The 26,527-nt window shown below is 40.0% G+C and overlaps 1 protein-coding gene across 1 annotated transcript; it reads right to left on the bottom strand.

The window, feature by feature from the left end:
- TSNAX (translin associated factor X) lies at nucleotides 1–26,284 on the bottom strand. The gene is made up of 6 exons (XM_075495874.1): nucleotides 25,978–26,284; nucleotides 23,772–23,879; nucleotides 20,337–20,451; nucleotides 18,529–18,659; nucleotides 3,629–3,756; nucleotides 1–1,965 (listed from the first exon to the last, which is right to left on the bottom strand). The coding sequence occupies exons 1-6, from the start codon at nucleotides 25,991–25,993 to the stop codon at nucleotides 1,591–1,593; spliced, it is 873 nt and encodes a 290-aa protein (XP_075351989.1). The 5' UTR covers nucleotides 25,994–26,284; the 3' UTR covers nucleotides 1–1,590.
- Between the last annotated feature and the right edge of the window lie 243 nt (nucleotides 26,285–26,527).

The following is a 26,527-nucleotide window of genomic DNA, read 5'->3' as shown; positions in this document are numbered from 1 at the left end:
TTCAGGATTAGAAAGTACCCCTCAAAGTATGAATATAGGAATGGAGTGAAATTTCCAAGTCAAGTCCTGCAGAGTGGGAAACTCGCACCGTTATTTACCGCTGGGACCAACAGGCAAAAGGACCAATGCAGAGGCAGTGACTGCTTTTCAGAATTTATTGTAAAAAATAGTATTAAACAATAGGAAAAAAGTCACTTGTTGTTCAACCCACCACATATTGCTTTATGTGGAAACAATGGAAAAATGTGACAGAAATGTATTTACCCGTTCCTATCCATATGTCAGAAGATCCCAGCTACTCAGGACATGCTCATGGGAAAAAATATTGGCAGTATCACAGCACATGGAAGTGGAAATAAAAAACATGCAGTATTTTCAATTGCAGTTGGGAGGCCTATTTCCTGGAGTCTAAAGATCATGTTGTTTTATCTGTTTTCCTTTAGCATAATGTACATTATCAGACTTTCATAACTTCAGACACCGGCAGCAAGCCCTGATTTTTTGCCAATGGTGACATACCCACCTCAAAGATAAATGTGGAAGTCAGAATGTCTGCCTTACTTCTGTTTGCAATTTCCTTTCCATAGGAACATGCACATGATATAGTTCCTGCTAACAGATATTTAAAACTTGGCTAGCCTTTTTTCACTAATACCAGTTCAACCCTGCTAGAGATCCTCAGGGCAGCACAAAAAATGGAGAACAGACTTCCAACACCACACTGCATCTGTTTTGGCCAAAAACTGCTTGTCCTAACACCAACTTATTCATGGTAAACATACTTCGTAGTTCTTCTGCTTTTGTCTACAAACAGACAGATGTGAGATTCTGCATTAAACTGTATTACAAAAAATGTAAACCAATACATTCCACAATATGATTTTTTTGCGGATTTTCTAGCTCATGTCAAAACTGTGAAGTACCAGTGTTAAACAGAGCTCAATTTAAACGGAGCCCCAAAATAATGAGTGCACAGTAGTATTTACCTGGTGTAATTAGCTTCATTATCAATTGGTGAAAAGTTGACTTAGCTTCAGTTTCATGCTCAAAAGCATTAATCAGAGAAAACTTAAGTTACATGGCACCTTTGAGACCACCTCAGTTTCAAGTCAAGGGATGAATTTACACATACATAGGTGCATTGGTTTAGGTATGACATGAGTATAGAACCCAAATACTCAGAAAACAGGGCTCAGCAGAAACTTATGGATAATGCTAAATAACAGTACCTAACCATTTTTTTTTCCCACTGCTGTGCTTGCTGAAAACTGATAACAGCAGTTTGAGGTGATTCACACAACTGACAGTCACTGGTGTAGAGCGCAGTGGAAATTTTGGCCGTTCTGAAAGAAGATACAATGGAGCAATACAGGAAATTCCATACCGAGAGGACAAAGTCAAACATTTGTTCTCTTGCACATCATAAAAAGTATTTTTGGTTACAAATTACCACTGCAAACAATCCTCTCATAGATAAAACTAAAAATGTCTCTACCTAGAAAACTTTGAGAAGGCTCAAAACCCCACAAACCATAACTAAGATCTTTATCTAAGTCCTCTTCCTTTCTGAGTTGTGACAGTCTTCTTATTTTAAGAAAGACCTTCCTCTTGGTCAATCAATTCCGTTTTGGTGGAGAACACATCAGCCAGCATGTGCTTTGGGATTTCAGATCCCCGTACTTTTAATGTGTAGCAGGCATTCTCTACTTTTGCCAGACTCTGTTTCAAGGTATACAGCTTCTTAGATACTTCATAAGGTCCAGTGTTGCCAATGAAAGTAAAACCATCATAAATCTGACGCAAGAACTGGCTCAGTTCAAAAGGCGTGTCTATGTCACCATTTCCAACGCTGCTGATGCACAGTCGCATCAGCTCTCCAGTTAGATCAGCCACTCCCAGCAGGTAATCTACAGGTGTTACCTTCAGGCTCCAAGTGTGTGGTTGTTTATCATGGGAATTGGAGGTCTGAGGACAGAACAGAGTCCGGTACAGAGAACTATGATAAAGCAGTCTATAATGGTTCGAATACACACTAACTTATCTAACATTACTGGTAATTCAAAACATTCCAGAAAATTAAATAGCATGACATTTACACACAGTCCTATTTCAGAAGTACTAATCTCCTTCCAGCACACCAGAAGGTATGAAAGCATCATTTCCACTAGAGATGTGACTTCCATTCTAGCAAGCATGTTAAACATACCCTGCTTCTACCATCTCTATTTGCAAACAGAATTATCACGTCTTTGTACCAACATTTATTTGCAGTTGCTTTTTTTAGAGCTCAGCCTAATAGATTTAAATTTTCCCTAAATGGTCTGTCCAAAGCTACCAAAGCAATCAAGAATCAAAAAGAGTCTGCATTATGAAAACAAATCATATAATTTTGTAATAGTATCTCGAATTTCAAAATATATTTTCTACAAGAAGCTGATAGATACAGTTCTCTCAGATCTGTTTTGTATCAACTGAACTCATTAAAATAGCTAAAAAAATACTTCATGAAGAAAACTTATCACAAAGTTACAAGTTTGCTCCTATATCCAAGTTTCCAATACATTTTATTGCCAAAATACTGGTAACATGGGAGATGACGCAGGTTTATTTCTGTTCCCTTGTTCCCATAACATGCTATCCACCTAAATTCACAAATCTGGTCAGAGGCGTGTATGCAGGGGTTAACAACTTCACAATTTGTTAAAACAAGCGTGCCACAATGGGTTTGCCTCTGGTAAGAACAAATGAACTTAAGCTAAAAACTTGGCTTCTTTGCAAATATCTTACCAAGAGAATGAAGAAAGAATAAAAAGCACTTTACAGCAGAATCTCTTCAACAGAAGCAGACTCAGGAGTTCATCTAAAGCAGTGGTGCTGTGCATTACTGTACACTCCAGGTGCACTGCAGGTGCATTTTGGTACATTACTACAAAATCATCTTTTGTCCCCTGTCAACAATCAAACTGTACCCAGTTTACTGTGGTCAGTGGCAGTAGTTTGTCCCTATGCAGAAAGTTCTATTTAGGGCAGGGTAGGATACGGGCAAGTCAAGAAACAGCAAATATGGTATTAGGGCTAAGGTATGATGGGACACAAGCTTGTCCTCTGATCAAGATCAACTCCAGGAAAGTTACAAATGACCAAGCTAAGACATATGCAGTGTATTTTAACAGAAGCTGAATACAGTGCCCCCTGTGACTAGTTCAGTACCAGCAGTAAGCTTTCATTCATGGAGTTCATCCTACCATGGATTCGTTTGTCTCCCCCAACTTCTGCTACATCACTATACACCAGTAGGCCCTACAGGCATTCGCAGCCATTAAAAATCCCGCCTTTACATTTGTTTGCTAATATTTCACTATCCTGGATCTTCCCTCCTACCAGAAGGAGTTCAGTTAGCTCTGAATAAAAAGGATGTGAAATTTATAAACTTGCATCCCACGGATTTAGTTTACTACTTGTCAGAATAAAAAGCATGTTTTGAACAAGTGAGTCAAAGCCTACACGTATATCTAACACCATTCCTATAACTGGCCTTATTTAATCAGATGCCAAAAATGTGACTAAGCCTACTCATTGCATTTCCATCCCAAAAAGATGTCTGTCATGAGAAAAGAAAAACTTTTACCGTGTTTGTTGTTTCTTCTCTGTCTTCCGCTGTAAATATTAGTTGTTTGTTGATCTCTTCAACACTAATCAAAGATCGTGTTTTGATAAAATACTGAAATGAGACTGCCTCAACATATTCTTGAAGTCCTGCAAAAATAGCAGAAGAATTAGGCTAATGATTCAAAACTTTCCAGCAATGATCCATGCTCACATTTATTTTTTTTAGAAATCTTTTAAGTGAGACTATTTTAAGGTTACTAGCAAAAAGTGAAAACTAAGATAATCCAGAAATAACATTGAAACATAATTTAACATAGCACAAATAACATTGAAACATAATTTAACATAGCACACTTCTGAAGTACAAAAACCAGACCAAGAACACAGTAGATAAACATTTTCAAGTTTTTACTCCAACTGCATTTTTCATTCAGAACCTTCTGTAATATCAGTATAAAGCATCATACTACTCTCAGAAACACACTGAACAGCAGCTCCCCATGTCCCTCAGGGGTCCGTACTGGGACCAGTACTGTTTAATATTTTCATCAATGACATAGACAGTGGGATCGAGTGCACCCTCAGCAAGTTTGCAGATGACACCAAGCTGAGTGGTGTGGTTGACATGCCTGAGGGAGGGGATGCCATCCAGAGGGACCTGGACAAGCTCAAGAAGTGGGCCCATGTGAACCTCATGAGGTACAACAAGGCCAAGTGCAGGGTCCTGCACCTGGGTTGGGGCAACCCTCAGTACCAATACAGGCTGGGGGATGAAGGGATTGAGAGCAGCCCTGCAGAGAAGGACCTGAGGGTACTGGTGGATGAAAAGCTGGACATGAGCTGACAATGTGCACTCGCAGCCCAGAAGGCCAACCATATCCCAGGCTGCATCAAAAGTAGCGTGGCCAGCAGGTCGAGGGAGGTGATTCTGCCCCTCTACTCTGCTCTGATGAGACCCCACCTGGAGTACTCCGTCCAGCTCTGGAGCCCTCAGCACAAGAAGGACATGGACCTGTTGGAGCAGGTCCAGAGGAGGGCCACAAAAATGATCACAGGGCTGAAACACCTCTTCTATGAGGAAAGGCTGAGAGAGTTGGGGTTGTTCAGCCTGGAGAAGAGAAGGCTCCGGGGGGACCTTATTGTGGCCTTTGAACACTTAAAGGGGGCTTATAAGAAAGATGGGGACAGACTTTTTAGTATGGCCTGTTGCGACAGGACAAGGCGTAATGGTTTTAAACTAAAAGAGGGTAGATTTAGACTAGATGAAAGGAAGAATTTTTTTACCATGAGGGTGGTGAAACACTGGAACAGGTTGCCCAGAGAGGTGGTAGATGCCCCATCCCTGGAAACATTCAAGGTCAGGTTGGACGGGGCTCTGAGCAACCTGATCTAACTGAAGATGTCCCTGCTGATTGCAGGGGGGTTGGACTAGATGATCTGTAAAGGTCCCTTCCAACCGAAACCATTCTATGATAATGAAGCTTTTAAAATACAGCATTTGTATGATGGAGAGTGCAGATTAGTATTTCACGAGTTCACAAATACACAGGACACAATGCAGAGAAAAAGACTGCAGATAAATCAAAAGCAAGGCAGCTCACCTACCAAAAAAAAAAAAGTTTCCTTTGTTTCATCTTATTAGCAACAGTAGATACTTGTTTAAAACTGAATTTTCCTACTTCTCTGTTTTGTGGGAATTAGTGAGCAGGCTCCTTAAAACACGCAGGTTAGGTGAAATTCATGTTCAGGACAAACCATCTGTTGTACAAATCACTCCAGACAAAAAAAAAAAAATCAACCAGACAGGACTGTGATGTCCAACAAGAGGAATATACTGAACAACAGCTCTATCCAAAAGAACTTAATACTCTAAAAACAAGGCATGCAGGGGGACAAAAGGAGGTGGTGTGCTGGCAAGGAAATAAAAGATGGGATAATAAATATAGCTTGTACCGGATTTGTATGCCATCTGCAGCCACCTGCCACAATTACCTCTCACTACCTACTTAGCAGATGGTGATTTTCTGTATGCATTATAGCGAAGGTGAGATCTAAAAAAGAGCTGTTCAGACAGCGATTTCACAGGTTCTGTCAGTGTTTCCTCATGTGTAGAGAGCAGATTTGGGGAAAGCATGTGGGAAAAGTTCATGAGCAGAAAGCTGAAGTTGGCACCGTCGGTGGAAAAAAAGAAGAAACAAACATGGAACAAAGAGCCATGGCAGGACTAAGCTAAAAAAAAGTTTTGAAGACACAATCAATGCACATGTATATCTGACCTATGGACAGAGAAAGCGCCACAGGAGGACGTGAAAGGAACAGACTGTAGCATGACAGAGATGGCTCTAGCAGAGCCGTTCTGAGCCATTTTAAGGGGATGGTTTCACTTCAAGAGAAGCAAAGAGGTGACACTGCCGTATCACACTGCAAGAGGGCCAGGATTAGACAATAGTTTTGCCAGTGCATAAAGTGAGAAAATGTGGAGGTACCCAAGGGTACCAGAAGTAGAAACCTGTTTCCATTAGATTAATCTTAAAATCCTCAACTGACCTCTACAGGGCCAGGACCTCAGCCTAGAGACATATGCAGGAAGCAGCAAATTTAGGTTCATCTGGATCAAAGAAAAAGTCTAAATCAGAAAGAAGAGAACACAGATTTGAATACCAGATGAGGGTGGAAATACCCCTGAAAAACTAGAGGTAACCTCAAGGGAAAATTCAGTTGTAGAAGGCTTTCCACATCACAATCACAAAAGCATGACGAGTAACCTGCATTTTTTCCTTTTAAATATGTATTTGCAAGGTGAGCACAGGCAATTCAGAAAGGCAATTCAGCCTGCACCCTTTATGCTTCTGACAGCAGCAGTGGGAAAAGCAGAATAAACATCCAGCAACCAAAGCCACGCTCAGCACCGCTGTTCACAAATCAGAACACACACAGGGAGCAGCAAGGCCAATTAAATACAATAATTTAATCAGCTGAATTCAAGTAAAACATTCTGGGCACAAGTAATAGAAAAATACTAGATAAAAGCTACTCAGGATCTTCTAAGATAAATAACTTCAGAAGTTGCAGAGAGGTAGATTTCATCACCCATTCTTTTCCTGACATACCCTCTCATGTAACACGGCCAGTAATTAATTACGAAATTTTGGCTTTTTCTGTGGATAAGCTGTAAGCTACCAGATACAGCAGCATTCAACATGACAACATCTGTGAGAATCTCTCCCTGCTATCTGTGGAGAAGACTATCACATATGAAGAATCAACTTGACATTTTCCCAAGTTCTCAGAGAGATCAAATCGGCTCTCAAACTTTTTGGTAAACAGTCTTCTCAGTCAATCATAACTTCCAGTTTCAGCTCACTCCACTCTACTACTTCTCCACACACATTTTGTTCTTTTCCAGTATAAGTGTTTGGCTCCTCCGTTCATTCATTTTTATGTATTTTTTTTATATAGGCATACTTACATGTATGTGTACACACACACATTTTTGCTTCCTTCCACCATCCCACCCTAGCTGACATGTTCTACCCTTCTTCTCGCTTCTTGTGTTTAACGCCACCATGTGAATGTTGCACACACAGTCTCATTTGTCACCTTTTCACAATTAGGGAATCTATCTCCCACTGTTTACAAGTAAGCCTTAAAAAACCTCATTTAAAGTTGTTACCATTACAAACAGACTAGTAACAAATCCTGGTAACAACTACTTTGCAAAAAATAATCATATTTGACTTTTTTTTCTTTTTAAAGTTCTTCCTCCAGAAGTAGCTACAACATGACACTTCAATGACCCAAGACCTTGAAATAAGGTGTTTCCATGTGCAGGTAGAAGGATGTTTAAACATGTTATGTTTTAGCTTAATGGTAGGACATCCGCTATTTTCAGCAAATAATCCCCAAGGTGAAAAACCCCATCCCATTTCACTACACCATCCAACAATACCTTTCCCCTTATGCTCTTGTTTTGGATTTATTCCAAAATTGGCTTATTTATGGATTGAGCTGCCAGTAATGGAATAGTTTGTAAGACTGCCTTTTATGTAATTTTTTTTTTCCTAGTACACAGACTGAAAATCCCAATTAAAAGCGCTGTTAGTTCTACTAGCACTTCTTACAATTACAGATGTAAGGTAACAAAATGCTTAAGTATTTTGATATTTTATTACATTTACTCTATATAAATAGCTTGTACTAGTGACAAGTTACAGTGACCCAGTATAACAGCTTCCTTCTATATTTTGAAAATTTATTTTCTACATAAGAACTAGAAAGTTACACTGAGATATCTTCTGAGCACATATTATCTGTAAAGGAGGAGATTTTGTGCCTGAAAGTTTGTGCACTTTTTTTGCCAGCTGTATCAGCTGATATTCAAGACATTTATCCTTATCTACATATGCAAGCTCTGAGAAAGAACTGTTAAGCAGTTTCTCTAAGAAACTTAGCAAGAAATCATGTTTCTTCAAAAAACCAAGTCATTGGAGCACTCAATCCAAGAGTCAAATGAATGCATAAGGGGTAGGAAAAGATAGTTCTATTCAAAAACTGAGTAAAGAATAGAAATTCCTTAATTGCAGGAGTCAGGTTAGGGTAAACAGAATCTAATTCCACCCGAGACATACATGCATGCATGCACCGAAGTTTTAACCCAGAATGACAGATCAAGCAAGAGGTGAAAGTTTTCTCCTAAAATTTTGTTTACATCATTTCCTCCTTTAAATATCTGTTCAACGGTTAAAAAATGGGTTAAAATGGATTTCATGCCCCTCAGCTCTTAAGGTTAGCAATGCCAATGCTACCTGTCATCTTCCCGAATAAGCTTCTTCTCTCCCTATTTCTGCTCAAACTCATTTTCCTTCTATCCCTTCATCCTCTTTCTTTCCTCTTTCTCTGTATCTTTTTGTTCACAGAGCAGTCTCTGCTGACGCTTAGGACACAAGCAGATGACAGCCTGTGTTTTCTTACCCAGCTCCTCCCCTAAACGGTGCAGCAGGAATCCCAGGCCAATAGCAGCCACTAGAAAGATGGTAAGAAAATATACACTGCAAGTTTCTTCCAGGATGACTATATGAAGGGTGGGGCACATTATTTACAGGGCGAGTCATGTGAAACTACCCACTTGCAAATTCATTACAAAATCAAAACAGCACAGCCACAGCTCTATCTTATCATCATGTTTAGGCTGGCAAGTTACATTCTCATTAAAAAACCCCAACAATAACAAAATGAAAACAAAAAACCGAAACCCACACACACACCCCAACCCAGAAAAAAAAAAAGGAGTCATATTCTTGTGGAAATCCCAAATCCCAAACAGAGAAAAACCAAAGTTAAACTGGAGAGCCCTTATTACTAAGCTCTGCAGAATATGGGGAGGATGGTAGACTTCAAGAACCCACTTCTACAAGCATATTGATCAATGAAGGGGAGAACTCATGAAATAAGCAAATAATCAACCAGGTACATCAACTGATACAAGTACAAGCAATAAATTTAATACACAAATTAAATCATTTTACTTCACAGTCAGCGTCCTGACAAGATGAAACTGACAATTCACACCTCAGTCTTTTTCCATTTAAGTTCTCTGCAGACTTGGCAATGATTCCATAGATTCACATGTCTCTTTCCAAGCACAAGTGATAAAAATTTAAGTAATTAAACTAAAGCTGAGGCTGTGAAACAATCCAACTGCTTTGTTGATTGTGGGCATGAAGTCAAAGGTTAATTTTGTAACAGTACACTGAAAGAGCATAAAGCCAGCTATCCTCAGAGACAGGCATGCTCTGGACATCCTGTTGGGAAAATGGCTTAAAAGAAGAATTCCACTCAGGGACAGATTTTATAAAATGGGACTAACTAATAAATAGAAATAAAGGCACTAGAACAAATGTCCATAAAAGCTTACAAATTGGGGGGGGGAATCTGTTTCTATTCACTGAGTAATACCAAAAGCTGAGTCATTATAGCAGGTAGGGATACAAGTAGTCTAAATTTTTAAGGGAACTGGGGAGAGAAAAAACTAAGTCCACATCCACATAAACAAACTGCTCCATTTTATCAATTCAGTTTTGAAATTACTTTAGGAAACAGGACAAACCCAGATGTGAATATTTGTCAGAAAAACTTATTTTAAATAACCTTGAACTGATTACTAATGGAATATAATTAAAGAATGTGTATTACATCTAGCAGTGATTTGTCTAAACTGGTTTACTACTATATCAATAATTAAATTGATGCACATTTCTCATATTAAGCCCTGAATGCTTTGTTGATTAGTCAATTGCTATGTGACACATCTGTAACCACCCTATGTGACACATCTGTAACCACCAAGAAGTTCTGTTCCCTTCTAGCTGCATGTGTTGAAGTGATGTATTTCAGATACTGAAGTGTTAATATTGTTTGCAGTTTGTTTAAAGTTGAATACACACCAACTTTAGGGAAAAGGTAATCCCAAGATTAGTCTGTTTTCCCAGTAACTACAGAAACAAATATAGGTTCCTATTTAATAGGCACAGGTGCCTGTGAGAGTTAAATTATTTCCCCAAACAGGCACAAAAACCCTGTAGAGAACTGCAAAGAATATTTTAACCTCTCATTGCATAGAACAGTTTAATCAAGCCTTTTTGTTATTGTTATCAGAAACACGTGTACAAATGACAAATGCTAAGTTTTTTTGCAGATGACTCATTGTGGATGAGAAATTCACAAGCTTTCATTTTGCTCCTACTTGAAGACCTGAGGGATGTACCATGGTTACTTTTGTAACCAAGTTTTTTGTTCTGAAGGGGGGGAGGAGTGTTTATTTCCCCAAAAAATGTAGTAATTCTGAAGAGCAGCCAATGTTCTACATGAGTTCTTAAAAAACAAACAAAAAAACCCCCCAAACTACTCCTGTGACAAGTAGTCTTCCTGATCTCTTTGACTACCTCCAATTGCCTTGATAAATGATACAGAGTTTTAAAAGTCATTCAGTTAGATTAAATTTTACACTACTAACAGCCTTGAGGGTAAGTGTTCAAGATACCAAAGAAAGGAAGCTCTGACTCAGCCAGGATGTTCAATGATCAAAGACGGAAGAGCACCTAACACAACACAGCTTCTTCAGTTCAAACCCCAGTGAAAGTTCTCCTCAAGATGACGTTGTTTCCATGCAATAGCCCCAACTCACTGGCACGTCAGAAGTACCAATAGTGGCCATTTACCCTCATAAATATAGATCTGGTGAAATGGTAAAAAAGGTACATCACCACTCACCAACCCCTATTTCTCACCACATGACTGCAAAACAAAAACCTAATCATGATGCGCTATACTAGCTGTTTCCTGGAATGGAGTTCCTCTGACACATTCTCCTGTGTGATTTTAAACAAACAAACAAAAAAGGTTCATAGATTTTTTTTGGTCTTCTCTCATGTTCCACCTGCACTTGGTTCCTGTAAAGGATGGAGAGCTCTGGTCTGTGAATTATTGATGTTAACAGCTGCAAGGTCGAAAAAAAATTCCTGAGCCAGAGCACAAGGTCTCCTCCACTTGCTAGCTGTGAAACTGAATTCAAAGACAAACAACGTCACTAGTTTCAGATTGTCATGTAAATAACTGCAGTATTTGCCATAATAGTACTGCAGGACTTTAGGACAGCTAGGTCTTAAGTTAGAACTAGGAATGGACAATCTTTGGCCCAATCCACAGCACGCATCTTTAAAAGACTGTATATAGCTTTGCTTACAGACTTATGCTGCCCTCAACGGCTTCTGCTGAATTTACGGCTTATGCTGAACTCAATGGCTCATTCAGGGATCAGCTGATAATCAATGCTCACATACTGCATGCCCTATTTGGTCATGTCTGAATTCACTTTCATTTTCCTAGGTTTGTTTTAAGTTTTTGTGTATGGACAAACAAAACCCACAACAGAAAGTAAAAAGTGAGAGGCTTTGCAGTTGCTGATTTTTCACTTTCCCTACAAGAACCTAGAAAAAAAGGCATGAACCAGAAATAATCAAGGTGTAGTAAAATGCAACAAGCTGAAGGTATCAAGTTTCAAATAAGCAACTTGCAGGATGAAGAAAATTAGTTTGACAAAGTTTGTTGGTACACTTGGTGGTGTGAGAACATCAGAGAAACAGAGAAAGTAACAAACAGAGAAACAAAGAAATTAACAAAAATGTTAGCTTATTCACTGCAAATTCTATTAATTTTCCAGTATAATCAGGAAACTTTGTTTCCATTTCTGGCATTTTACCTCTCACCCACAACAGCAAAGAGATTAACTTTAATTCTTCAGTTACATCCTGTTCCTGTGTTGTTATGTCTTCCCACCATCTTGCAGAAACCTGATTGCTTCCTTCATGGATAGCTTTCCTTTCAAGTTTTAGGTGTATTCAAGTCTTTTCCTGGGTGAGATGTTTACAATTCATGATACCTTCCTCATGCAGTAAAAAGCCTTTCCTTTGTATCACCAACCTATGATTAAATATGCCACCTATTTTTATTACAGTTTTTAAACTTTAAGAAGAAAAAAAATGTCCTACTGTTCCTGATGCGCAGAATAGTTCTTTACCTTGGTATTATTTCAGAAATACATACGTGTCTACAAATACAAAGGTGGCTAGCACAGCTCGAGTATGAGATGTTCTTTCCATATTATGAGTGAAAAAGTTAAGAATCAAAAAACAGGTAAAACAGAAATCATTACGTGGATAGTTCCTTCAGTTCGTGTTCTAATCTGAATCCTTCATATAATACCAAAAAACCCAATATTACTTAAATAATCAGTAATCTAAATCTGGCCTGTTTGGACAGCCCTCACCCATCTCCATAGCATTTCTTACAGCATCATGTCTGGTGGTCCTACATACTGCAGCTAAAAAACGGTATTCTAGCACAATTAAAGTATTTCCTTTTCATTTACACAGACTTAACTGACTTCGTCCAATCCAGCAATGCAGTTTTTTGCAGTATGATTACACACCTAAAGTGACTCTAAATGGCAAAAGGCAGGAGACAGAAATAAGCTCCATTATATCATTCTCTCAGAACACAAATAGTGCCTGCACAAGATAAATTATGTGTTAGACTGCGTCAATGCTGAACTTTTACACAGCATTTCCCGCATCATCAGCAGCAGAAGCAGTCACAGAGCAATAGTTTTGACAAGGTGCTGACATTTTACAGCCTCATCATCTAATCCTATTGAGAGCAAGTGCAGACATGATAAAGAGCTAATGAGCTTCTCTGTGCACACCACTCCACTCACCAGTGCTGCTAGCACAGGCACACAGCAAACAGAAAGGTCAGCCAACAATGCACTAGTTGCATCTACTGTGCCACGCTACTGAAGAAGCCCCAGAAGAATTATGGGCTCCTCATTCCATATTTTGTCTTATGTACGGCTATCAGCTGTGAAGAGATTACCACACCTAGATTCTGCTAAGAGCAAGTATAATGACCTCATTGTAAAAACATCAACACGTAGTTAAAACTATCACTCCAAGAGGTTTTTCAGTCAAGCTGCCCTATAGACAATAGTTTAACACCTCAAAAGCCTTACAATTCTCTCACACACCTTTATCGTTACGGGACAAAAAATTGAGTAAGTCTTCAGATAGCTGGAGATTTCATTTAGCAAAATCATGTTAAAAAGGTACTCCATTCAATCCTGCACAATGCCAACCTATTAAGCAACTCTTAGTTTCCCTCTGCAGTACACAAGTTTTGCATTTATACAGAGCAGATTTACAACACTACGACAATCTTAGAATAATTCCATAAATCCTAACATGTCTTGTCTTTAGGGCTCGTACAGGTCTTTCCTGTATACCATTGATGTTTTCCTTAGTATTTTAGCATTAAATATATATATAAAAATACCCAAACACACATATATGCATATATAAAATCCTGAAAAATTTCTTCCTCCCTTTCATAAATTCATACAATCTTTTTCAGTCCTTTTCTTGCACAGGGTCTCACAACAATTTTAAAGAAACAGTACACATTTCCTCACAGGATATATAAGGTATACACTGCAAAGTGGGGCAAAGGAGCAGGAATTCTATATTACAAATAGTAAAGCTTTAAAAATATCAACAAAGCAGAACATTCTAACATAACAAATGAAGAGCTCTACATTAAAAAAAGACTTCATTATTTCAGTATCTCTTTGTTTGCTTGTTTAATCATCCCCTGGGACAATCTGTACTGTTAAGAAACGTGTAGAAAACAGTCATCAGTTTTTGTTGTTGTTCAATTAGTGCTATACTCAGTGTTTGAGCTCATGCAAGTGTCCTTTGGGGAAACGACCTGCGTGCCATTAGCACTATTCTTAATGAGGGAAAGCATGAAACTCCTTTAGTGCTCTGCCAGAATTGTTTTATCTTCAAGTCAAAAGAACAACTGCTTGGAGTAACCCCAAAAAAAGCATTTAACAATTACAAGTGGCAAACAATATTCCCAAGCATTATACTCATAGCACTCTTCTATTTATAGGCCAACAGTTATTACACTGAATAAAATATGTATTAGGCAGCTTTATTATGCAGACAGTCATGATTCCCCAGTTAAGGCTGCTACGATGATTTCCACTATAAGCCCAGTTTTGATCCCTTTTACTCTTTCTGTGAGAGGTAGGGTGGGGAGCAGGAGGATGTTTCATGTTTGGTTTCAAGACAAAGGAGAATATTTTTAGGAAGTTTGAGGTTAATTGGACACGCTGCTTTTGAGATATGGGACATAGGCATTTCTTTATTCTTTTTTGAAGAAAAAAAGCAGTTTAATGGCAATGGTTTTGTTCATAAAAGCATTTTAACTAGTTCTCCAGAATTTATTTAAAATACAAAATCAGAATTGAAAACTAGGTGAAAGGAAGGTCAAGACTTACAGCTCTAGGAAATACATAGAGACAAAAGATCTAGCACTTTTCTTAGCTACATTTATTTTCAAAAAGGCATGCAAGCTTTTTCCACTGCAACAAAAGCAAAGCAACAGTTAAAGAACACTAGACTTAAAAACAAAAATAAAAGCAACATTCTTAACTCTTATCACTGGTTCCCTCCCAATTAGTTCTTCATAAACAGTGGGGGACAGGGGGAATAAAGCATTCCCTCTCACAGTTGCTCTTTATCTAACTGTCTCCTCATTCTTCATGTCTCTAGGTTTTCTATCTCAGCTTCATAATCCTGACATCAAACATCTTCACATCTCTGACACCTCCTTGATCCTAGCTTCAGCACGATCAAGATCTACAAGTCTTTAAGCCTGCATATTCCTTTTTTTGCGACCCCAATGACTAACTGGAGAGCGGAGGATTTAATGAACAAGGTAAGACTAAAGCTCTGGCTAAAAGTTTGGATTTCATACTTGTCATACACATGAGCTCATTTAAACAATGCCTAAAAGCATTCCCTGTCTTCTCAGTGACACATGCGTATGTTCTAACACGTGCCCTTACAAAACATGCACAATGGACACCAGCTGGCACAAACTCCTCTCACAGAGGGACATCACGTAGAAGAGCTAGAATTTAAGTAGACCCTGTGGATGACCTACAGAAATGGAATGCAGGCAACTTATTTCAGTTGGATTTTATATAGTCTTCTTAATGAGGCAAGAAGTACCTAAATACAGAAACAACAGGGAGATCTCAGGGCCAGGCAGTATTATACAACTGATGAGGTTCCACAGACTTGCCACTTATTCATGTCACCTGAAGAGAGGAAAAAGGTAAAAGTACAGCCATTCCCAGTTCTAAGTCCAGAAATGCAATGGGGGGGGGGGGGGGGGAGGGGCTCAGTATTTCTATCTTTTAGTTCTGTCCACAAAACCGCAAAGTTCAGGCATTTGTTTGAGAAACTGCACACCTGCTTGATGGAAAGATGGACAGCAGAGTCTAATTCTCCTCCCCCTTATTATTTAGTGTACTAATACCTCTTTGTCATCCTTTCTTTTTACCTAGAGAGGTGAATAAGATTCATTCTCTTAAGTTGTCTTAAGACTGTAGTAAGAAAATTCTTTAATTCTATGACAATCTCACTCCAAGTCCCATGCAAGTGTTACGAATGTGCTGTTGTATATATAACTGTGTGCAGTTCTGAGCCCCGCAATTTAAGAGGGATGTGAAGGTCCTTGACTGCATCCACAGGAGGGCAACAAAGCTGGTACAAGGGCTGGAAGGAATGTCCTGTGAGGAGCGGCTAAGGACTTTGGGCTTGTCTGCTTTGGAGAGGAGGAGGCTGAGGGGCGACCTCACTGCTCTCTACAGCTTCCTGAGGAGGGGACGTGGGGAGGGAGGTTCTGATCTCTTCTCCCTGGTATCCAGTGATAAGACGCATGGGAATGGTTCAAAGCTGCGCCAGGGGAGGTTTAGACTGGGCATTAGGAAGCATTTCTTTACCGAGAGAGTGGTCAAACACTGGAACAGGCTTCCTAGAGAGGTGGTCGATGCCCCAAGCCTGTCAGTGTTTAAGAGGCATTTGGACAATGCCCTTAATAATATGCTTTAACTTTTGGTCAGCCCTGAAGTGGTCAGGCAGTTGGACTAGATGATCACTGTAGGTCCCTTCCAACTGAAATAGTCTATTATATTCTATTCTAAAAGGTTTGCAGCTGTGGAGGCATTGAGTCATCATACACATGCAGCAGGCCTCTAACTTCCTCTGCTAGAGGTCTATAGTCATTTGGCCTGCTCTGCAATGGACAAATACATCTTAGTCATTTTAGGAGGCTGAGATTTAAAACACTGGGGAAAAGTTTTAGAAATGCTGAATTGTTTCTGATAGCATATTTTCAGTTGTTTTCTAAAGAGTTTATTCAGGCCCATTTTGATATTAACAGATATCTTTATGCAAGTCAGAAATCAATTACGCAGGAGAATCAGTGTAGCTGACTGTGTATGAGTATTTACCAAATACACAAAACAAACCTGAAGAGAAATTTTTTCATTAATTTCTTTATTTTCAGGTTGCTATGGCTAGCTTAAGTTTACATATCTTTCCTACAAAAAAAAAATCTAACTTTTCAGGGTTGGAAAAGATGTATTTTTTAAAAACCAAAACCAGTAATTTTTTCTACTCAAAGGAGAGAATCTGGAAGTAGAAACCTAGCGTCAGGTTTGCTCACTTGCTTTATAAGACATTGGTACACACAGAAGTTATTGCACGATAAGTTTCCGTATGTCTGCTATGTAGGCATACTCTATTACGTCCGAGATTAATGCAAGCTAATTCCAGGCAAGCTGCCCCTCAGTAAAAAGAGGTAGGTACGCCTCTTTGAATTTACCCACATGAAGCCACATACTAAGAAAATAAAGACAATTCAGATGAAGCAGCTGATGCAGGGTAACTGGCTACCCTGCAACAATTTTGCTCACATGGCAAGGCTGAGAGCTTGTACCATAAGGTCTCACAAAGACTCATGAGGTAGCAGACCTCAAACGCTGCTGTTCTGTAGATAGCATTATATGACTCACATGGGACTACAAACTTCAGGGGTCATTCAGACAAGGTTTACGAGTCTCAACAAAACTTTCAAAAATTTTTCTTCACAAAACTGAATGCAAGGATTTTCATCTTTTACAAGCAGTACTTCAAATGAAAATCCAAACACATTTTCAGCATGTCAAGATACTCATAATATACTTGGACTAGTATTGTTCACAGTTTGAGGCCATCTGTAGTGTCAGAGTTTTGAATTATCTCTTTCTTTTCATTGCCTCATTACAGTACTAAGCTATAAAGAGCAGCAAGATGCACACAGATTAAGTGGCTCTTTAAGAATAACTACTTGTATTTAATTTGAACAACCCAATGCACCATAGGTAAGAGGACTGTGGAACTGAATTAGAGCCATTGAAGACTAGCATGGCAAGCTCCTTCTGCTTCAGAAGTGCCAAAGTGAGCTTTCACTTAAGAGCTGTCTCACTCTTAACAAACTTAAGTTTGTGTAAGACATAAGTACAAGTTAATCTGTGCACTGTTTTGTCTTGTAAATTACATAGATGTATTTGCTGCTGGTTTATCAAATCAATCCTATGGATATTTTTAAACAATTAAATCATTCAGGGCAAATCTTCAGCTCTCCTTAGCTGAAGAAGTCTTGCCTGAACAAGGAAAGATATACAGCATTCCAATATGTTTAAAACAAGATCGATAAACACAAGACACTTTCACGCCATGACCAAGATGTCAGAGAAGCAGTTACATATTTTACTCCTGTGTTGCCACAAACAAGGCATAACAATTTTAGGTAAGATTCAGATTGTCTGCAAAGATTCAGCAACGAAATATGATTTGACAGCAAGAGTCATGAAAGCACTGGGACTTAGTATCTCAAGGATGTCAGTAAAGACTGCTATTTACAGAGAAGAGCAGAAAAAGATGCGATTGAAACAGATATAAACTCTGATTTAATGCTTGTAACACAGAGGCAGAAGCACATTCCGAGTTTTTAGAAGACAGAAAATGCTAATCTAAGGATCTTAATTCATGAACTTTATCAACTCAGAATGGGATCATTTCACAAGATAGTCGCTCCTGCTCTCCTCCTAGAAATTATAACCCTTCAGGTGGAGTAAATGAGTGTGTTGCACATACTGCTCTCAGAGAAGACCAGCCAGTACATTCATTAGAACTACTCCCAACTTCAGTTTAGGTCAGGGTCCAAATTTTTCCAGTTGTAGTCTCCCATTTAAATCTTCATTTAACTGCAATGATAAGACGACTGTAGGGCAATAGCCTCTCTAATACCAGAGCTAACTTTGCTAACAACAAAGATTAATGTGAGTCCTGATTTATAACCATAGAAATATGACAAATTCAGACCTGCGGCATGAAGAGGAACCACTGCTACATAAAGAGAATCTGAGCCTAGTGCAAAATAGCATACTTTCCCTATTTTGAAGTAATTTACCTGGAGATATAGCTCTGTGGAACTGATACATGTCTTCTCCAATCAATTCTTGTGCAACCTGCTTAATCTTCCGTCGGACAGCATCTAGCTTGACTTCAGATTCATTTAGTATTTCTTCCCCATTGGGAGCACTGCAATCATAAAACAGAAACTGAAAAGAGCAGCTTTCAGAACATGAGCAAACAGTTAAAAGATACTACACATTTTCTTTTACTAACCAATACATTTTCAATGGCTTCAGGAAAAAGCAAAGCCGACATTGGAAGGAGGAACAGTTTAACTTTCATTGATACCTACTGCAGATTCTGAAATTCTGTAGATTCTTACCATAAAAATAATCAACCAGCCAAACACAGTTCTGGTAGCATGATGTTTATTCCAGACTAGAATTTTAATTATTGCTTAAGTAAGAACAATGAGAAACACATGCAAAGGCTTCAAAAAAGTATTCCGGAAAACTAGCAGTATTTGCAGAAATCCTTCAACCTCTTAAAAAAAAAAAAAAATCATTATTTTGCAATACTTTACAGCATTGCAAAATACAATACACGATCTACTTCTACATATGATTTTTTTTTTTTTTTAGGAAGTAATTATGGACTATGCTATTCAGGAACAGCTGAAATATCTGATTCACAACCATAATATATACTTGTCATTTAAAGTTTAGTTTATCTAATTTCCTTTAAAGTTACCCCTCCCCCACCCCCAAATAATCTATATGGTATATTAGTTTACAGTCTATTTAAGGAACTACTGATAGACCAGTCTCCAGAAAACATTTAAAAGCAAACAGATTTCTGAAAGTAAAGACACAATAATAGCAAAAAGCAAAGTAGAAGGAAATAAAAATACAGCATGGAAAGCTTCCACTCTCACAAAAACAGGAATGTCTTACAAAACAGGAATCTAAAATTCGGAGTAAAGAGGAGTTTGTTGTTGTTGTTCTTTCCTCTACCAGTTCCCAGCTATCTAGCCCCTGCAGTGGGAGTAGCTATTTACAGTCAAGGCTGTAGCAGTTACTAGAATTATCACAATGCCTCTTTGCAGGAGATGACCAAGTTAAAAAGAGGGCAACTTCATAATCCCTATTTATAACTGTTACTACTATGGTAACTATAAATAGTTGCTACTACAGCAAAAATGCATTGATAGGTAACAAAAAATAAATTAAATGAAAAATAAAAGGAACAGAGAGCACTGTTATAACTGTAACACGTAAGACCAATGTCTGACATACAGTAAACATTTTATACAGCAGGTTATACAAAGCTTCACATTTCCCTGTTATTCTTCTAGTTTGCCTGTGGCTTCCAAAGATTGCTTGAAGGCTCATGAGAACACAAAACATGTAGAAGCTCAAAACTTCACACAAAAGCCTCTTAAGCTGCAGTATGTATTGAAGTAAACAGAACGCAGGTCACCTCCTCTCTGCATTGATGACCTAGGGTGGGGCTGCAAAAACTAAAATGGTGAAGTAACTGCAGAGGCAACTAACCTGAAGGAAGGGTGCATGCTCTTCTCTCCCAGCTTGCTGAAAGCTGGAAAGCTCTCATCTGCTGTTATACTTTACTGCTCTGATCCTGTTTAATACATCAGTAAAACCAACTGAGAAACCTGAACCAGCATCTTTTAATTCTCTGACTGGTGTGTGCATTCATTAGCTCACATCCACCCTAAAGGATGTTTATGGGAAGTTAATTAAATTCCTCTCAACAGAACATTGCAGCTATTAATCACAAATACAGAGAACACTGCAAGGCAGCTTCTAGGTTTCTGTCAACACTTTCATGATCAATGTGACTCACCTGGTAAACCTGTGGAGCAGAAATATTGTTCTTTTGCTTTCGATAGTTATGTCACGACTGAGCTTCACAAGCCGTTCATATTTATCATGCCTGGTGTCAAGTTCCAGCTGAAACGCTGCAGAGTCAATCATTACAGTAACAAGCCTGGTTATCACATGTATACAGTGTAGGGGAAGAGCAGAGCGCCTGTGCTACAGTGACTGCTTATGGGCCCCAGCCCCACCAGCCTTTTCCTCAGGGTGCCTTTTCCCAAGGTGGGCAGCACAGCTGCTCCTGCATGGGGCACAGCTGCAGGGGCCACCACTGCCTACCACCTGCGAGAGCAGCAAAATTCATCATTAATACTACTTTTGTTTAATAAGGCAGGTTTAAATATACATCAACCTGATGATGCTTTAAAGCAGCCCAAACAATTTTAAGGTAAAATACTTGTTTTAACTAGTAAAATCTATTCTGCAATACAGCTGTTCAGGAACCCGACTTAAAATTTCACCCAAATTCAGCAAGATAAAATAAAAAATAAAACCCTACAATCATTAGTAAATAAGATTCACCAGTCTCTAAAACAAAACAAATAAACAAAGGCATTTGACTAAGGCACATATACTGTTAAAAATGCACCATTTAGTAAAAAGAAAGGTTACATTTCACATACCAACTAGACTTGGTCAAAAGTCAAGTATTTCAATACCCCTAAGAACTAGAAGTACTAAAGCAAAGCAAGATCAATTACTTAAAATAAGATTTCTGACTTACATATGTAAATTCTCTCTAACTACAATGAACACAGAGAAGAGAAGATGTGTATCTGGTTATCACAGTCAAACATTATGAATTTCACAGATACCATTAACATTTTATAGACCATTATTCCACTAAATAAACCACTAATAGATACTTATAAGAAACCTAACACATTTCCTGCATAACTGTGTAAGGTGTTAAAGTGTCCATGTGAGAAGATGGTGAAAATAAGCTAAGAGGTTATATTTTTAAAGGGTCTGACAAGTGAATATACTTTAGAAAAGCGTAGCAGTTTGCTGGCAAGCAAAGTTTAGATGAAGCTACAAAAATAACTGTATTTCTCATCACCTTGATAAAAACTTGGTTCCTTTTATTTTGTTCTGTTCTCCCCAATCTTCTTCTGAAACTCTAAGATAAGTCACAAATGTTCCTACTGATCTTTTATATCTTTCACATGTCTCTGATTGGGGTGTGTCTTCCAAATTCTGAGAGTGAAGTCCACCACTGAATTATTATCAAGAAGAAATTTTCCCTCAGATCATAATGACAGGAACTTGAGGGAGGGTGACTGGTACTTTCCTTCATAGGATGCCACATATGACATTTCCAATGACCATTTACGAATTTCATCTACCAGGAAATTCACTGTTCTGAAGAGGTATCCAGTCTCAATTAGCAATGCCCCCAATCTCATCTGGACAGTTGTGGCTTTTACACTTCTATGTTAGATTTCAAACCTGTTAGGGACTACTAGGAAGTGCTTTGTGACCTGAAGTAAAACACAGACAAATACGATAATCTTTCGCCTAAAAGGATTCAAGAAAACCTACTGTACTGTTGCCTAAAATGGCAAAGGATTAGAACTCGGGGGATTCTCCAGACTAACACACCGAGACCACACAGCCATTTGCTCCACACATTCCACTTTAATGTCTAATCTATCACTGAAAGCAAAGACTCAGACTCTATTGATTTTGGTGGTGCAGAATCAGACCATTAAAAACAACACTTAATAAATCTTAATGTTACAAACCAAGATACTATCCACTCTCTGTATCACTGAGCTGTCGTATTTAAAATGTATTAAGCAAAAAAAGGTGTAACTGAATACTCCTTGGGTTTTGATTAATTATTATTATAGAAGACAATATGTCATTAATTTTTTAGAAATCTTTGGTGCCAACAGATAACTATGTCAATTCAAGTACAACATTTTTCCAAAGAGATGGAAAAGAGCAAAATGTGTATAACTGTTTAATTTCACGCATTAAGTTGTTTAGATTCAAGCAACATACATAGAAATAGTGCGCCACTCCGGTTCACCTTACACAGGTTGCTCAATTATAAGCCATCTGGAGCACACCTTTTCTTAACACTTGTGCCTGACATGGAGACAAAGACCACCAGTGTCTCCATCTGGGGCTTATAAGTACTAGTGCAATACAAAGACCAGATCTTTGAAAAGCTGAATAAACCATGTCCCTTACATCCTTTCTGAAATTAACCAAATGCTGCTGACTGGATCTTATGGGAAAGGAGGGAAACAAGTTTTGTTTTGAATTTGAATTAATGGCAACCTTATGATAAACTGATATGCTTAAGGGTGAAAAATTAAAGTTGAAGTACAGTTGCACTACTCAATTCAAGTGCAACTGTATGTACATTATTCAAATAAAAGTTAAGGGGTCAAAGTTAATTATCTGCCAAGCTGACTTACACAGAAAAAAAGAAATATCTGTTTTAAAGAAAGCAAGGAAATTATATGTTGAAGTGACCATCTATAACAGCCATCCAGCTCTTATTTTTTCACTTCTTACTTCTTCTTAGCTTCATAAAAAATAGGTGGGACAGGGAAAATTTTACACCAAGAATTAATATGTTCCCCGTATCACATCTCCTTCCTTCTTCTGTCAAAGCTTCTCATTTCTGAAGCTCAACTTAGCCTTTCTAGGGCTTGTCTAATGAAAAAGTTCAACTAAATTTACTAGAGTTTAAATGTGGTTTTGTGCAAAATCCTATAAAAACAATTTGGTTAGAGGGAAGTTTACACTTGCTTATTTAAAGAAACCAAAATATAAGCTCATTTTTAAAAGGCACTCAAACTGAAATAAGTGTCTACATACAGGTCTATATTAGTTAGCTAAACTCTTACTTTTAAAAAGTGCCTGTATAAACAGCTACCAACTCACAAATCAATGCATCCAGGTTTACATTAAAGTAGCTTAGTCATCTAAGCACCAGAGCTAAGGTCAACAGCTAAGAGCCTTCTCGGTCTCCCCAAAGGCAGCCATCTCCTCCTCTTGTCCCCATGGCTCAGATTTTGCATTACACATCTACAGATCCTAGAGTTTTCTGCCACCAAAGGGCCTGGTCACCTTTTGTCTGGCTGAACACTTATGCAGTTTGTTTAGCATCAGGTTCAGCACAAGCAGGGTGGGGAAGGGGAACAGGAGGTAGGATGAAAAAGGGAAGAAGTCCTGACTCTGGTGGAGCTATGTGAAACCCCACTCTCAGGACTTTATTGCACAAAAAGCAAAACACTAAGCTCTAAATGTATGAAACATGAGTCCAACTAGTTTCAAGTTCCTCCCCCACAGAAAGCTGGTTCATTCTATCACTAAATACTAGTAATTTCCTAGCAATTTCTACACCACATGTTTTTATAATCTGGCTTTCCAAATGCTTACTTACATTTAAAAGATGTCATCAAAGCTGAAGATGGATTAACATTCTCTTTTTCCTCTCTTCTTTGACCATGTGGAAAATTGTCATGCTTCCGTTTTCTGAACCCACCCGATCCTATTAATAGGAGATACATACAAAAAAAATATTTAAAAATAAAGTAGTTTTGCTAGTGCATAAGCAGCATCAGAATGCTGTCTTCAGAGATTCTTCAGAGACTGTAGCCATATTTTACAGGATAGAATAAGGTAACTGGATGAACCTTATTAACAACTGACAACATCTTCACGTTAGCATGCTACTTTTTCCACCACATTCCTAGTGAAAACTAGAAAAAATCCTACCAATTTCGATGGATGAGTGTGGTAGGATCCCAAGTTTTTTGGTTGGGTTTTTTTTTTGGTATGGTCTGCACACCCTTTTATGTTTCATTTCTGTAAGGGAATAGCTGCATGGAAATCCTTGTGTCAGCAAAGGCCTACAGGATTAGACCTTTTTTTTAAAAAAAAATTATTTTCAATATTTGGCTTGACAGGAGTCATTAAAACTACAATTTTTTCATTACTGTAATTATTTATGTCATGGGTCTTCAGTAATCAGAAGAAGAAGCAAGGCATACTTTAAGTAGACTACCATTATCCAGGTATGCAGGTTTATCTCCAGCAGCATAGCATCTTAGGTCCTTACACTCTGCCCATTAACCAGTTTCTTCTCTTTCCACCCTGATATAGCTGTTCCCTTCAATTGGCCTTATATGCCTCTTCCCTAGCCTTTTCAAACCCTCACGCAGAACTCTTCTCTTTTGGATTGTGTTTTACTACTGATTTACACTTTGTACTGTTTCTTCCTTTTGTCCTTCCTTCACCTAGGACTGTCTCATTGTGTCATTCATGTTTTAACCATTCCTCCCTCTCACTACGTCCTTTTTGTGACAGATGTACACTTTGTGTTCCTAACAGAAGCCAAAATTTGGCAAACTCTTACACACAAGCATACATTTTTGAACATGTGGAGTTCTCTCAGTTTCCTTAAAAGAACAAAAGGAAGCTACTTAAAAGTTACAGAAGAACACTGGATTTTAAAATGTTTCCGTTTAATTGTTTATTATCCCAAACCAAAACCAGAAGTGGGCGTAGTTACTTTCTAAAAGAGGAAACTGAAAATCATTTTTTCCTTCTTTTCTGTTAGGACATGAGTTCAGGGTTTTGTTTTTCCTGTAGCAGCTGAAAACATTACAAACACAACCCCTGAAATAGTGCAGAAAATTAAACTCTCTACAGTATTCCGAAAGTTGGGAACATCACCATGACCTACAGGAAAAAACAGGTCCTCCTGAAGTGGGGGGCGGGGGAGAAAATAGAGAAAGAGAGAGAGAAGAGGTTCCACTGAATAACCAACAACTTGAATATCAGAAAACCACAGACCACAATAACAGCAGCTTAGCATTAGTTTTAAAAAACAAACAATAAAAAGAGAAAAGCCAGCTTCCCTGTTGCAGAGCCTACTTTCTGACTGAAGGGAGGTCTGTGTGACGGCCTAGGCTAAACCAACACACAGGCCACAAAGCGAGCGCTGCGTTACTGGAAGTCAGTTACCGCTACAAGCGCTTCACAGGCCTAACATGCGCTCAGCTTTTGGCTGTAGCAACTACTTTTTTACCACCGAGGATGAAGATTTCTGAAACTACGTTCACAGACATATCTGTAAAGCCCAAGCGAGAAGGTGATGAACACCTCTGAAGAAATGGTCTCTCAGCATAAGGGGAGAGTACACCAAGACCCAGCTGAAGGAACCACCGGTTCACGGCAGAAGCCCACACCTCCGCCCCCTCCTAGGTGCAGGGCCTCCCCCCCAGCTCTAACTCCTCACGCCTTTGCCTCCTGCCGGCTCAGGGAGCTGAATCGGCCCCCGAGGGCCCGCACAACCGCCGGCCCGGGCCAGCTGCGGCCGGACCGCCCCTCGGCGGCGGCGGCGGCAGGCGGCGCATCGGCCGCACGCCCCGAGAGGCGCCCGCCCATACCCCTGCGTGCCAGGTGGCGGCGGGCGGCCCCGCTCCGGCGGGGAGGCGGCACCGAGCCTCGGGAGTCGCGGTTCTCGCCCCGCTCCGGGGGGGGCCGCAGCCGCGCTGCGCCACGCACCGGGGAGCCGCCGGCTCCAACCGGCGCCGGGCCACGGGGGAGGGGGGGAGAGGTACGCGCGCCGCCGCCGCCGTCACCTTCCTTGCCGCTCATCCCGCTGCGCCGCCGAACCAGGCCGCGTCCCCCGGGCAACCCGCTTCCGCCCCGCGCGCCGCCAGGGCCCGCCGCGCCGCCTGTCGCCCCCGCCCCACCGGCGGCACGGCAGGGCGCCCCGCGGCTGCCTGACGGCAAGACGCCACACAGGCGGAGCGCGGCGGCCCGTCGCCCGCGGCGAGGGAGGCGCGGTGCGGAGCTGTGGCGGCGCGGAGGGTGATAGCGGGCCTTGCCGCCCGCGAATCGGGGTAGCGCCGAGGGCCGAGCCGCGCTTCCGAGCAGGCGCCTCCGTGGGCAGCTAGTCTGCAGCCCCGCCGCGGGGCCTCCCGCGCCCGCCGCACGACGGGACATGTAGTACTGGGGCGCGGGTGGCGGCGCTGTGGGACCGGGGCCGGTGGTAGACCTGCGGCCGGCGGGGAAGCCCCGGTGTTGCCTGCCCGTCGCCCCCGCTGACAGCCGGCGTGTTCCGCCACCGCCCTGCCCGGCCAGCTGAGCGGAGGCGGAGGCGGAGGGGGCGCGGCGATCGAGTCTCCT

This window comes from Mycteria americana, chromosome 3 (genome assembly GCF_035582795.1).
Source record: "Mycteria americana isolate JAX WOST 10 ecotype Jacksonville Zoo and Gardens chromosome 3, USCA_MyAme_1.0, whole genome shotgun sequence".
NCBI classification, from domain to species: domain Eukaryota; kingdom Metazoa; phylum Chordata; class Aves; order Ciconiiformes; family Ciconiidae; genus Mycteria; species Mycteria americana.
This window is presented reverse-complemented; position numbering and strand designations above follow the sequence as displayed.